Source organism: Oryctolagus cuniculus, chromosome 1 (assembly GCF_051225735.1).
Source record: "Oryctolagus cuniculus isolate XC-2025 breed Fujian yellow rabbit chromosome 1, ASM5122573v1, whole genome shotgun sequence".
Classification (NCBI taxonomy): domain Eukaryota; kingdom Metazoa; phylum Chordata; class Mammalia; order Lagomorpha; family Leporidae; genus Oryctolagus; species Oryctolagus cuniculus.
The window spans coordinates 19,483,048-19,497,339 of NC_142867.1; the positions used below are offsets into that span (position 1 = coordinate 19,483,048).

Consider the following 14,292-nt stretch of genomic DNA (forward strand, 5'->3'; position numbering starts at 1 on the left):
CATCAGGAGCCTGCATTGCGGCCTAGTGGGTAAAGCCACCACCTGCAATGCTGCCGTCCTATTAAAAGAAGAAGAAGAAGGAAGCATAGTCTCAAAGGGACTATTCCCCAGAAGTTGCGAGGTTCAGAGCCATAAGATCTGTGGAGAGAGTGTGCTGACCACTGAAGAAGCCACACTGTCTCGCAGGTGTATTCAGGAAGTCTAGGAAAGTCCCTGCAGTAAGGAAGTTGTTGAACCAAGCCCAGAAGCTCTGCTTGCAGAGGCTGCGGAAGAGAACCAGGTGTCAAGTGGAAGTCCGTTTGAAAGACTCGCCCTGATTGGCTTTCCCGCTCTTCTTCATCCCCTTGTGTGTTTGTCTAGCTCCCAGGAAGAGCCAAGAGCAAACAGTGACTCATTCCTCCTTACTGAGACCCAAGAGGGAAGGAGAGGGTTGAGATCACTCTTCAGCACTCAGACTGAAATTGGTAACCTTGGTATGGAAGGCAGAGTTTCAGCAACCAGAGAGGGTGTCTGCTAACTGCTTCTCGGTGAAGTGCCTGGAGTTTAAACCAGGTGCACGGGCTTGTCCCAGTCAAGCTCTCAGACCACAGAAAGAAGAGCATCTCAGGGCTTAGAATTATACCTGCCTGTGGGAGCAGAGACGCCGGGTCAGGAGGGAGCATGGATCAGTACGTGTGACCCTACCTGATTGCCCTTGTTTTGTTGGGCAGCTGGCCTCCTCAGTAGACAGCCCAGGTCATGGCTGTGCGCTGATGGCGCTTGACCCCCGAAAGGAAATGTTAGGGGAAACCTTTGGCCTCCAGCATCAAGCTGACAGTCGCAGTTCAGAGCGTGGGCCTTCTAGTGGCCTCTTTCTGAGAGTGGAAGGAAGATTCCTGGCCACACCATGCATAGTTTGTTGTCGGTTTGGTATGAAGAGCTTTGTTGTCACTAATTAGCCCTGGCTAGCAAGAATTACAGAGGAAGGATTTGCCAAGAACCCACATGGTATTGCAACCTGTCAATAAATCCTGACAAGCTTGTAAATTAGAGGCTTCCTGGCAGCTGGCTTCACATAGTCCCTAAGACAGCCAGGGTTTGCTTACCACAAAGTGCCATGATGATGTTCCTGGAGGCCTCTGCTGTCAACTCCTGGCCATTTGCCTTTTCCCTGGCTTAAGGTCACCTCTCACCTTTGCCCTCCAGTATGTGTTCTCAGCTTCTAACCCCACAGAAGTATCTGGGTGTGTGGAGGAGGAAGGAGATTCTACTACTTAAAAGGATGGTATGAAGACTGTCTTGCCAGACCCAGAGCCAGGCCGGCCTTGTAAAAGGAGCAGGAAGGGTTCGTCCAGCGTGGTGAAAGGACGAGCACTTCTGTGTGGCTATGACCTTCCCCTTCGAAGAAGTGATGGGGTGCATGCTGAGTGTGGTGATTACGCTGCCTCTTAGGATGCCTACATCCCTTACTGGTGCGTCTGGGGTCAAGTCGCAGCTCTGCCTCCAATCCCACCTTTCTGCTAATGTGCACCCTGGGAGGCAGCAGTGATGGGTCCTTGCCATCCACATGGGAGACCCAGATCGAGTTCCAAGCTCCTGCTTTTGGCCTGGACCAGCCCAGGTGGTTGTGGGCATTTTTGGAGTGAAACAGCAGATGGAAGATCGATCTCTAACCCCCCCACCACCCTGTCCCATCTCTTTCTGTGTCTGCCTTTCAAATATTAAAACAAAACAAAATAAAGAAGCGAGTATTTCCTCAGGTGAATCCTAGTACCCAGAATCTTAGGGAGCCCCTTGAAGACAGATCTGGGTTCTCAGTGCCTAGTGCTGAGGCAACACACCCTCCTAAGACAATGTCCTCCATCATCCAGGCCCTGTCGGGTCTCTCCTATTACTTAGTCCTCACGTTTAGGAAGCAAGCACCTCATCACCTTCCCGAACTCTTCTTATACTGGGTAACCCTTATAACTCAGTGACTTTGATCTATTTGTTATCCACGGATGAACGTTCTTTTGGTAAAAGAGGGTGACCTAGTTGTCCAGATTAAATAGCTTCTGTTGGGGTTTGTCTTAGTCTACTCAAGGAGCCATAGTGAAAACTATAATCATGGTGGCTTAAACAGCAGAAATGTGTTTGCTCACAGTTTTGGAGGTCTGAGGTCAAGGTGCCTGCATGTTCTGGTTCTGCTGAGGGCTGCCTCTGGCTCGACGTGCTGCTTTGTTGCTGTGTAACAGACAAGCCCCAGTCCTATCAGATTACTTCACACATCTCACTTCACCTTATTTGCCGCCTGGATCCCTATCTGCAGATACATTCACGTTGGGGTTTAGGGCTTCAATAAATAAATGTGAAGGTCCGTGATTCAGTTCACAGCAGATTTCTTCAAATACATGTGCATATCCTGTCCCATCGAGGAGCAGAACAGAATATTTTGAATCACTCTTATGATCTCTCCATGCACACTGGAAAGCTAATGAGTAGACTCAGACTCCTTCCCGCCTTCTGGCCCCACACTTCATAGCTGGCACCATCTCTGCCCTCAGCTGCGGTGGCTGGTGCTGGGTAATATTTCTCCAGGGGAGAATCACTAAAAGCTTAGCGAGGATGGGCATTTAGCCTAGTGATTAGGACACCTGCGACCTATTAGAGTACCCTAATGGGTCCTGACACCAGCGGTAATGGCTCAAGTAATTGGGTCCCCACGGCCCACATGTTTCTGGCTCCCAGCTTCAGCCCCAGCCTAGCCCTGACCACTGTAGGCATTTGGAGAGTGAACCAGCAGATGAGAGTGCTGTTGGTCTCTGTGGGTGAAGCAGGTAGGCATTTGGCCTAGAAGTTAGGGTGCCTGCACCCCATTTAGAGTGCTTGGGTTCCACACCTGCCTCTGGCTCCTGACTGCAGCATTCTGCTAATGCTTACCCTCGGGGGCGGCCGATGGCTCAAGTCGTTGGGTTCCTGCCACTTACATGGGAGACCTGGACTGAGTTCCCAGCCTAGCCTAACCTAGCCTATTGGAGGCATTTGAGGAATAAACAAACAGATGGGAGCTTCTCTCTCTCTCTCTCTCTCTCTCAAATCAATCATTTTTTTTTTTTTAAAGATTTATTCACCCACTTGAAGATCAGAGTTACAGAGAGAGAGGGAGAGACAGAGAGCGCTTCCATCTGCTGGTTCCTCCCCAGATGGCGGCAGCAGCCAGGACTTGGCCAGGCTGAACCCAGGAACCAGGAGCTTCACCTGGTCTCCCACGTGGGTGGCAGAGGCCCAAGTACCTGGACCATATTCTGCTGCCTCTCCAGGCAGGGAGCTGGGTTGGAAGTGGAATGGCCAGGACACGAACAGATGCCCATTTGGGATGCCAGAGTCACAGGCCCTCTTGAACCCACTGTACCATAATGCTGATCCAATCACTTTGTAAAAGGCAAAGCAGCCTTGTGTTTTGGGACCTACTGCAGTCAGCCAGGATTGCTGCCTGAGGTGGCAAATCTGTGTAGAAGAAGAGACTTTTGCCTCTTTTCTGGTTGCTGGGCAACAGTGGGAGAAACTGCTTGATAGCCCAATGTAGGGAAAGGTTGGCAGCCCAGACAACTCAACAGGTAGGTGACCTCTGCTGCCTGCAATCCTGCTCATCACCACTCGGGGGTCTCTTCTCCCGCCCCTGTAAAAGGTGGTGTGTATTCCTCAGGTCTCTTGCGTTCTCCGTGTACCTTTCCCAATGGCTTGTCTCACTGACACTCGCAAAAGAGGCTCCAGGTCCAGAAGAGAGCAGTGAGGGCCATTTTAGCTCTGTAAGGACTTTTCTCTTTCTCTTTTTCTAAAGATTTATTTTATTTTTTGAAAGGCCGAGTTACACACACACACACACACACAGAAGGATGTTCCATCTGCTGGTTCACTCCCCAAATGGCCACAATGGCTGGGGCTGTGCCAGGCAGAAGCCAGGAGCCAGGAGCTTCTTCCAGGTCTCTCATGCAGGTGCAGGGGCCCAAAGACCTGGGCCATCTTCTACTGCCTTCCTAGGCTCATTAGCAGGGAGCTGGATCGGAAGTGGAGTAGCTGAGACTTGAACCAGCACCCTTTTGGGATGCCAGTGTGGCAAGCAGCAGTTCAACCTGTTGTGCCACAATGCCAGCCCCAGTGAGGACTTTTTTCTGCTTAAGACTTCTGAGCAGGCCGGCACCGCAGCTCACTAGGCTAACCCTCCGCCTTGTGGCGCTGGCACACCGGGTTCTAGTCCCGGTCGGGGCGCCGGATTCTGTCCGGGTTGCCCCTCTTCCAGGCCAGCTCTCTGCTGTGGCCAGGGCATGCAGTGGAGGATGGCCCAAGTGCTTGGGCCCTGCACCCCATGGGAGACCAGGAAAAGCACCTGGCTCCTGGCTCCTGCCATCGGATCAGCGCGGTGCGCCGGCCGCGGTGCGCCGGCCACGGCGGCCATTGGAGGGTGAACCAACAGCAAAGGAAGACCTTTCTCTCTGTCTCTCTCTCTCACTGTCCACTCTGCCTGTCAAAAAAAAAAAAAAAAAAAAACTTCTGAGCTCCAGGCAAATGAAGGATGCTAAGATGCCTTCGCTTCTTTCCTTCTAGCCTGTGCTGATGGGGAAGGACCCAGGGCTGAAAGCCTGTGCTGGGTTTGTTTTGGAGCCTCCGCTGCTGAGGACTTGGCAGCCTCTTTGGCAGGGCTGTCCGCAGCACGTGTCTCTCCAGCGGGCCTCCCTCCAGCCTGTCATTTGCCATCTGAGCTCCTTTCTCCATGTCTGAACACTTGGAACCCACTGCTTGCATCTGGTGTTGCTATCTTTTAGCTGTCTCTTACCCCCTAGAAGGAACTGGTTAGGCTTTGTCTGCAGGGAGGAAGAGACTACAACCATCTATCTGGGTGCTCGCGCTGTTAGATTTCTCTGAATCGTCCCAGCACGGAGCGTCCTGGTGAATGAGCATCTCTGGTCCTGCTCAGCCCCTAGAGAGAGGAAGGATCAGCTGCCAGGCCACAGCCCACAAAGCGCAGGAATTGTAGGAGCTCTTCTTCTCTAATGCCTTCCACCTTCTCTTCTCTGCCCTTCCTTACTGAATTTCAGGGCCTTAAACTCTGGGGTTGAGTACTACTGGGACCAGTTGAACGAGACGGTCTTCACCGTGCACTCCAGCAGCAGGAGCAGCGAGCGGCCTGGGTAAGCTGGTGAGGTGGGAGGGGAGCAGCCGGCCAGAGGGTGGTCCCTGCCTCCTGCTTTGATGGACCACTTGAGCACTGCCCTGAGACAGGCTCCAGGCCCCCTCCGCCAGAGCAGTTCCTCTTTGATCTGCTCCCTGTGTTGAGTTTCTGCATGCAGTTTCACTTGAGAGGATTCCCACTAAAGAAAAATAAAATCTCAGGGGCCAGCATGGGGCAGAGGGTCCAAGTGCCGCCTGCAACTCCAGCCTCCTGTATGAGCACTGGTTCGAGTCCTGGCTGCTCCACTTCTGATCTAGCTCCCAGATAATGCACCTGGGAAAGCAGTGGAAGCTGGCCTAACTACTTGGGTCCCTGCCATCCACATGGGAGACCAGGATCCTGGTTTTGGCCTGTCCCAATCCTGGCCACGTGGCTATTTGGAGTGGAGAGTAAACTGGCGAATAGAAAATCTCTTTCTCTCTGTCCCTCTTTCTCTGTAACTCTGCCTTTCAAATAAATAGAAATAAATCTTTTTTTTTTTTTTGACAAGCAGAGTGGATGGTGAGAGAGAGAGACAGAGAGAAAGGTCTTCCTTTTGCTATTGGTTCACCCTCCAATGGCTGCCGTGGCCAGCGCGCTGTGGCCGGCGCACTGCGCTGATCCGATGGCAGGAGCCAGGTACTTATCCTGGTCTCCCATGGGGTGCAGGGCCCAAGCACTTGGGCCATCCTCCACTGCACTCCCTGGCCACAGCAGAGAGCTGGCCTGGAAGAGGGGCAACCAGGACAGAATGCGGCGTCCCGACCGGGACTAGAACCCGGTGTGCCAGCACCACAAGGCGGAGGATTAGCCTAGTGAGCCGCGGCGCCGGCCAGAAATAAATCTTTAGGGACCGGTGCTGTGGCGTAGCGGGTAAAGCCGCTGCTTGCAGTGCTGGAACCCCATTGGGCACCAGTTTGAGTCCCAGCTGCTCCACTTCCAATCCAGCTCCCAGCTAATGTGCCTGGGAACACAGTGGAAGATGGCCAAATACTCGGGATCCTGCTCCCATGTGGGGGACCTGGAAGATCCCCCAGCTCTGGCCTTCTTTGCAGCCATCTGGGGAGTGAACCAGTAGATGGAAGATCTCTCTCTGTCTCTACCTCCTTCTCTGTAACTCTGCCTCTCAAATAAATAAATCTTTAAAAATAATAATAAAGGGGCCAACGCTGTGGTGCAGCAGGTTAAAGCCCCAGCCTGCAGCACCAGCACCCCATATGGGCACCAGTTTGAATCCCAGCTGCTCTATTTCCAATCCAGCTCTCTGCTATTGCACCTGGGAAAGCAGCAGAGGATGGTCCCAGTCCTAGGACCCCTGCACCCATGTGGGAGACCTGGAAGAAGCTCCTGGCTCCTGGCTTCGGATCAGCTCAGCTCTGGCCATTGCGGCCATTTGGGGAGTGAACCAACAGATGGAAGACCTCTACCTCTGTAACTCCATCTTTCAAATAAATAAAATATTTTTTTAAAAATGAACAAAACCTCTGCTCATAGAGCTTTTAGCACACCCTTGACTCCCTCCCATTCCAGCCACAATATTTAGGCACATACAGGACACAAGAAAAGATGGCACTGGAGAGATGCCGCCATCTGTTGGAAGACCTGGGCCCCAGGGACAAGGCCTCTCCAGAGGCCAGTTAGAGAGTATCTGAGTTTCTTATCACTTAATTCACTAGTAAAGACAGGAGTATTTTGAGAAAACAAAGAGCTTAATTGATGATAAGCCCGGGACACGGCTAGATGAATAGTCCCAGAAGCTGCAAGAAATACGTCTTGTGACTATCTGAAAAGTTTTCTAGGGGCTGGCGCTGTGGCGTAGTAGGCTAAGCCTCTGCCTGCGGCACCAGCATCCCATATGGGTGCTGGTTCATGTCCTGACTGCCCTCTTCCGATCCAGTTTCCTGCTAATGCACCTGGGAAAGCAGTAGAATTTGGCCCAAGTGCTTGTGCCTGTACACCCATGTGGGAGACCTGGAAGAAACACCTGGGCCATAGCTCTGAACATTGTGGCCATCTGGAAACTGAACCAGCAGATGGAAGATGTCTGTCTGTCTGTCTGTCTCTCTCTCTCTCTCTCCCCCTCCCCCCCCCCTCTCCCTCCCTCCCTCCTCTTCTCTCTCTATAACTCTTCCAAATACATAAATAAATCTTAAAAGAAAAAAAGAAGAAGAAGGAAAGTGAAGTAGAAAGGATCTTCCTCCACTGCTCCCCTCGTTGGCCCAGGGAGCTCAGCTAGGGATTTCCTGATTCTGAACAAGCGAGAGTCTTTACAGATCAGTCATCTCTATACCCAGCTCCCCACCGCCACCACCCCAGATGGCCTCATGTTTAAGAGAGTCACTGTACTGGCTGGGTGAACAAGGTTCAGTAGTTCTGTGGCCTCCTTTCCCGGTCCCGGGACAGGAACTGATCTCGCAGGAGAACATGCACAGACAAGTTAACCCCCTCAGGAGGGATCCATGGGAGCACAGCGCTCTGTTCTTAGCCTGCAGGCCCCGGCCCACACTGTGCCCTGAGGATCGGCCCAGATCCAGCAGGAATCTGAGCAACGCTGCCCCAAGCCTGCCTGACCTCGGTCTGCCTTTCTCTCCCTAGAACCAGCAGAGCCACGTGGAGGACAGACAGAGACATGGGTCTGATGAATGCCATTGGGCTGCAGCCCCGGAACCCCACCACATCTGTGACATCTCAGGGCACCCAGACCCTGGCCCTTCAGCTGCAGAATGCTGAGACCCAGACCGAGGGGGAGGTGCAGGAGCCAGCGACAGCAGCTTCGGGACCCGACGAAGGTGGGAACCTTGCAGCACTGGAAGGGGAATCCGACTGGGGCAGGGAGTTGGGAACATCACCAGCCCTCCCTGAGAGACCTGGCCCAAGGCTCCAGACCCTCAACATGGACCCTTCCCCCGCCGGGAAGAGTGCCCCTCCCATGTCTGGGTCATGCCCCTGGGTGGCATGAAGGCCCTGTTTGGCATGGACGCCATGTACCTGAGCTGGGCCACTGATCCAGCAAAGCTGGGCTGCTCTTTCCTCTTGCCTCGGCTCCCACCAAGTGCCCTGACCTCCTCTCCTCTGAGACTTTAGGACCCAGGGGGATTTTCCAGAGAGAGCACAGGAAGTAGCCCACCTTGAGAGGGCTGCGAGAGACATGCACCCCAGGCTTTGGGCTTCCAAGGCCAGCCACAGGGAGCTTGCCTTCCCCGCTGGCGTAACAGACTTGGGACTGCCACAGTGTGGCCCTCTTGTGCCTCCGCCGTGACCCTGGTTCGTTGCCTTTTTGACTACAGCCTGGCATACCACCAGCCCCTTCCTATCACCCATGTCAGGTGTGGCTCAGCCAGCCTCAGCCCTGGCGCTCTCCGCTGGCCTCACACCTCCCAGAACCAATTAGCACTTCCCAGCAGCAGGGCCCAGCCACTTTGGAGTCCGGCAACAGCTGTGTTAAACAAGCTGTTCTCACTTTCTGTCTCTCTTCATCCCCTACCTCCAAGCCCCCTTGCTGGTCCTAGCTCCAGACGCACGTGGTTTCTAGTCTGGCTTGAGCCATTTGTTCAGATCCAGGGGAGGAGACGCCCCAAGGTGCATCAGGCAAAGAGCAACAGATTGGCCTGGGTGATCCCCAGGGCATGGCTTTCCACCCTACAGTTCCCACGGGGCACTGTCCCTCTCACTGTTGGGAACTGAAAAGTCTCTAGGTCCCCTTTTGGCCTGTGGCTGTTGGCAGGGTGGAAGCCCCCTTGGTGGGAACATGAGCAGCTGGCAGTGCAGCTTTGAACTTCAGTGTTTCCTTCAGCCATCTCCAGCCTGTGTTTGCAGGTTTCTGCGTATTCTGAACCACCTTGGAGTCTTCTAGGCCTTTACCAGGAAGCCCGAGAACCTGGCACACAAGGAACCCCCATGGGGGTCTGCAGTGGAGCCAGAGAGCGCTGTCTGTCTGTCAGCAGACTGGCAGCCTCTGAGAGCCCTGAGGAACCCTGCCCGTGTGAGGGTTACCTTTGAGGAATTTGGGGAGGTGGGCTGTCATCTTCAGCAGCCCCCTCTGATTGCATTTGACCACAATTTATTGGCTGCCGTGTATCAGCCACCCTGCTATAAAGACAAATAAACCTTTACCCTTCCCTAAGAGGGAGAGGGACACGTAGGCAGGTCATGCCTTCCGTCTCCTGAGGCCCTAGGGATCACAGAGGAGAAGGGTTCATACCTAGCCTGTGGGGCTCAGGGAAGAACTTCCCAAGGGGGTGATCCTGAGCAGAGTCTCAAGAAGACAAGTAGGAGTTAGGCCAAGTGAGGCTGGAGAGGGCAGTACAGCAAAAGCACGGGTTCAACAATATCACAGCACACCATGCGCAGAGGACCGCTCCTGGCCTGCCCAGCACGTGTTGAGAACTGAGGCTAGGTGAGTTGGGGAGGGCAGTATAGGGGCCCTGATTGGAAGTGAGACCTCTGTTTAAAGGCCAACACACCAGGGGCTCATGGCTTGAGAAGTGCAGGCCCTGGCGTGTGACCTCCCAAAGAGTTCTGTTTTGTCTTGGGTAGCATCCAGGCCATTTCTGGCCTCCAGTCAATTATTAAGTTCCTTCCTTCCTTTATGGGGCCTAGGGACAGAGGGTTGATAGGAGGGAGGGAGCTCTCCCAGTTTCAAGAGGTCCTCATTCCTTGCCCCCTCCCTTAAGGAAGAGCAGGTGGCAGATGGTGAGCCTTGCCGAGGCATGTCACCGGAGCAGGGTCATGGCTCACTGCTGTTGTCTGTGCCAAGTGCTCTGGGCCTCAAGCCCTTCTTTCAGAAGGCATTTGGCCCATAGAGTGAGCGTTCAATAAGTTTGCATTGAATTGTTAAATTAACACAGAGGGGACACTATTCTGTACTACTATAGATGTAGACTAACTCGATCACCACTAAAAATATTTTAAATAGAAAGAAGACAAGACATTCGGACATGGGGGCAGTCTGGGAAGAGTACAGGGAATTGGCTGATGGTGCCTCTCTCCAGCGTTCTCTCTCGTAGGCCGAGAGCCCTGTGCTGAGGAACTGTCCCCACTGCTCTGAGAGCAGACTCCTCTCGGGAGACCAGGAGTCAAGACCCTCCTGGAGCCCAAACTTTCCCATCCAGAGGCAGGCACAGCAGCTCCTGGCCCTGCCCACCTCTTCTCCAGGAGCCAGATCCACAAGAACATGGGTGGGAAAACCCTAGCCAAGGAGGTTAACTCTTTCTCTGGGCTCGGCTAGAAGGGAGACCCTCGTGCACACACCACTGAAGGTACCCAGACTTATTAATGTGGGAAACAAGCTTTGTTATCATAACCTCTGTTCTGTGGACTGTCCCTCCCTTAGCTCTTTCCAGTCAGCTAATACCAAAGGGTTCCCAGGCTATGTCTCATTTTCTTATTCTATAAAAATCTGATTAAAATCCATTCAACTCTCTCCAAGACTTCCAGGAAAAACTTCCACAGTGGGAATTAGCAGGTGCTGGCTTTTTTTTTTCCCTTTGTCCAGCTTTTATGAAAGACTGACTTCCTACAGAACTTGAACTTGAACTTGACTGCAGCAAGCTTCCCTACCCTTTTGGCCCCTTAAGGCATAGTTCAAGAAGGAGAAGGGAGGACTCCCTGGGCTCAGTGTTGACTCCAGCACTGCCACTGTCCCCTCCTGGCACAGGTGGACTTTCGGGAGTATGTGGAATGGAGAAGTTGAGCTGAGGCATGATTCTTGTGTGCTGATGACGGTAGTTAGATCAGCTGTAGTACCCCGGGCCCCGGTCAGGAAAATGCAAATGTGAAAAGGGTAGGGCTGGAGGACCAGGGCAGCTCCTCTTTTGACCCCCAAGCTTTGGTCCCCTCTTCTGCTCTTCTGAACAGTGAAACCCCTTGAAATGCAGTTGCCTGGAATTGTGGGAAGTTGCTGATCACCTTGGGCTCTGCATCCAGAATATGCCTTAGCACTTGCCAAGGAAAATATCCGTGTCAACACTGAATCAATTTACTGCTTTTCAAAGACAAAAGGAGATGATTGTGCTTCAGAGGAAGGGCAGCGTTGACCCCTGTGGCCCCCACGGCGTCCGCATCCCTGACCAGGGCTGCCATTGCCCTCCGGCCCTAGTATTTTCTAATCTTCAAGGATGCTACAGGTGCCTCAGTGGCTCTAGCCTTGCCTTCGAGTGCCCAGGGGAGAAGTGCAGCCCACAGCTCTGTGGTCTGCAGCCGTCCTCACCCAGCTCTGGGGAATCACACACGGGTATGTTTTTTAAGTCCTCATGCACTCTACTTTGAGCACTTTAATTGGATCTCAAATTGCATTAGCCACCATGAAGCCAAAGGTATCACAGAGGGAATGAGACGTTCAGAGATGAAGCCAGCATGTCTGTTCTCAGAAACCAACTGGGCAGGTCAGTGCTTCCCCACAGCAGGGGGAACGGGACAAGACTGCCTAAGTCCGGAGCCCCTGTAAGCAGCTCGGGAGCCCTCTCATCCACCCAGACGTGCGTCTCACAGGCGCACACTGCGTGTGTGAGCATGTGCCACACGCTGGGCCCAGAGGACTGAACTTACTCAGAGACCTTCAGGAGCCCACAGCCATGACAGCGAGCACGGAGGTGCCAGGCATTGCCGGGCTCGCAGCTGGAGCACTAGGAAGACTGGGGGAAGAGATGGCATCGCATCGGCCATTGAGAGCACGTAGAATTAAGAGCTGAGGAGCTTTGGGCAAAAGCAGAACAGAGGGGCTGGTGTGGTATGCAGTGGGCAATACCAGCATCCCGTATGTGCATCAGTTCATGTCCCAGCCCCACTTCTGATCCAGCTCCCTGCTAATGCGCCTGAGAAAAATAGCAGAAGATGGCCGAACTTACTTGGGCCCCTGCCACCCACATGGGAGACCAGGAGTTCCAAGCTCTTGGCCTTGACCTTGCCATTGGGACCATTTGAGAACTGAAGATGGAAGATATCTCTCTCTCTGTGTCTCTCCCTCTCCCCATGTAGTTCTGCCTTTCAAAAAATTAAATCTTTTTTTTTTTTTTTTTTTATAAAAAGAGTATGCACTGGATGTCCCAAGTCTTGCAGGGAGAGAATAGGGTGAGCACACAGGGACAGGGCTGAGTGTGCCATAGTAAGTGTTGTTGGGTACATAAAGAGGGGTGGGCAGGATATTCTAGGGTCAGGCAAGTGGTGAGGGCCTGGGCAGAGGGTCTAGGTAAGGGTTTTGACTATTGTGAGGATTCTTAGAGCTGCTGGATTTTGAGCAGGGTATAGACTTAATGAGAGCTTAATTAGAGTGGTGATTGCAGCCGCAAGGGAACTGCATGAGGAGGAGGAGCCTGGAGGCAGGACCAATCAGGAAATAGCCCACAGGCCAGCATGGTGGCATAGTGTGTTAAGCTGCCACTTGCGTTGCTGGCCTCCCATATGGGCACTGGTTCAAGATCCAGCTGCTCCACTTGTGATCCAGCTCTCTGCTGTGGCCTGGGAAAGCAGTAGAAGATGGCCCAAGTCCTTGGACCCCTGCACCCACGTGGGAGACCTGGAAGAAGCTGTGGGCTCCTGGCTTCGGCCTGGCACAGCCCCAGCTGTTGTGGCCATTTGGGGAATGAATTAGTGGGTGGGAGATGTCTCTTTCTCACTCTCTCTTTGTAACTCTGCCTTTCAAATAAATAAAAAATGAATCTTTAAAAAAAAAAAAAAAGAACCCATAGTCATGGTGACGGACAGCTGGGGCCACAGCCATGGGCAGCACTGGGGAGGACAGAGGGCTCCCACTGCAGTGCTAGCAGCAGTGCCACCATCGGGCCTCTGGGGCCTGGGCTGTGGCCGCTCCCTGAGACCCCAAGGCAGCCTGTCTTTCTCTGAGTCAGTCTGCTGAGGAAAGCGGTAGTAGGTCACCAGGCACAGAGCCCAACATGAAGAGCTCTGACGCCCGCAGCCTCAGGCCAGCCCAGTGCACATCCCAAGCCAGCCTGGGGAGGTCTTCAGTGTTCGGTGTTCTTGGAAAGCAGTGGGCACTGCTGTGGACACAGGGAGGTCCCCCTGGGCAGCTCACAGCTGCACGGGCACCAGGCCTGACCTGTCCTCTTGCCTCTGCCCCGCCAGGTGGAGGACTTTTCCCCTGAGAGGTGTTCTGAGCGTCTGCAGTTCTTTCCTCGGCCCTGGGAGCTGGAACCAAGCTTCCTAGGAGGAAGCAGGGCAACCACCGGGGCGGGGGCCGAGTTTACCAGGAAGACCGTACGAAGCTGCGCAGCACCAAGAAGGGGATCTACTGGGCCTTAGACACAGCTGAGCTGTGAAACTGGCTGGCCTGGAAACCCAGTTCTAATGAGACACGCAGAGGAAAGGGACCAAGGAGGGGGCAGCAAAGAAAGTCTTAGAAAAATAATTTGACAGCGAGTACCCCAAAAAAGAAGGGGCAACCCTTACCTTCAACAACCCCAAAACTGCAAAATCCCAGAATGGCCAATAAGTGGCCCAAGGACACAGATCAGTGGCTGAGTAGGGGCGTCCATGCCCAGCAGCCTGAGTGCTAATCATAGTTGCCCTTGGGCTTGGCCTGCCTCTCCCCACAGAGGGCCTTGGAGCGGGTTGGGGAGCAGAAGGGGGACAGAGCACACTGCTGCTGACCCAGAGGGAGTCACGGCTGCCTCTGCCTAGCACACCACAGTGGTATTTTGGGGTTGTCCGAGGTCACCCAGCTAATGAGTGGAAGAGCTGAGATTTGAGCCATAGTCTCGTGTGTTCCTTTGCGGGGAGCAAAGCCCTCTTTCCCACCCTTGAGCTGTAAGTTGAAGCCTCAGGCCGGTGCTGGGCAGTTGGCTGTCTCCGGTGAAAGATGGGGTCAGGCATCCAGCCCCAGACAGCAAAACCTGGAGAACAGTTTCCTAAGACTGGTGGAGCAACTGCTTCGAGGGAACAGTCAAATCCAAGCTTCCCCCAGGGCTTCTAGGAGGCACCACAAGTAGAGGACAGCCTTGGGATGGAGCAGAGCGGACTGCCTTTGTCCACAACCCAGCCCTGGATCTGGGAGCCCCCCAGGCGCGGAGAGGGCCCCTCCTTTAGCCGCGCTCAGATGAGCCTGCCACTAGTGCCCGAGGGTGCAGTAAAGCTGACCACTTCCTTCCAGTCCAGCTCTGCCTCTTTTTGTT

At 53.7% G+C, this 14,292-nt stretch overlaps 1 protein-coding gene across 9 annotated transcripts in view; it reads left to right on the plus strand.

The window, feature by feature from the left end:
* AMBRA1 (autophagy and beclin 1 regulator 1) overlaps positions 1-14,292 on the plus strand; it is a 234,689-nt gene that overhangs the window by 218,312 nt on the left and 2,085 nt on the right. For 8 of the 9 annotated variants that reach the window (XM_051826317.3, XM_051826319.3, XM_089327189.1 and 5 more), the window contains 2 exons: positions 5,055-5,147; positions 7,763-7,956. In XM_051826317.3, coding sequence (XP_051682277.2) covers positions 5,055-5,147; positions 7,763-7,956 — 287 coding nt within the window. The remainder of the gene's footprint in view (positions 1-5,054; positions 5,148-7,762; positions 7,957-14,292) is intronic. The other variant, XM_089327204.1, reaches the window with a different exon arrangement.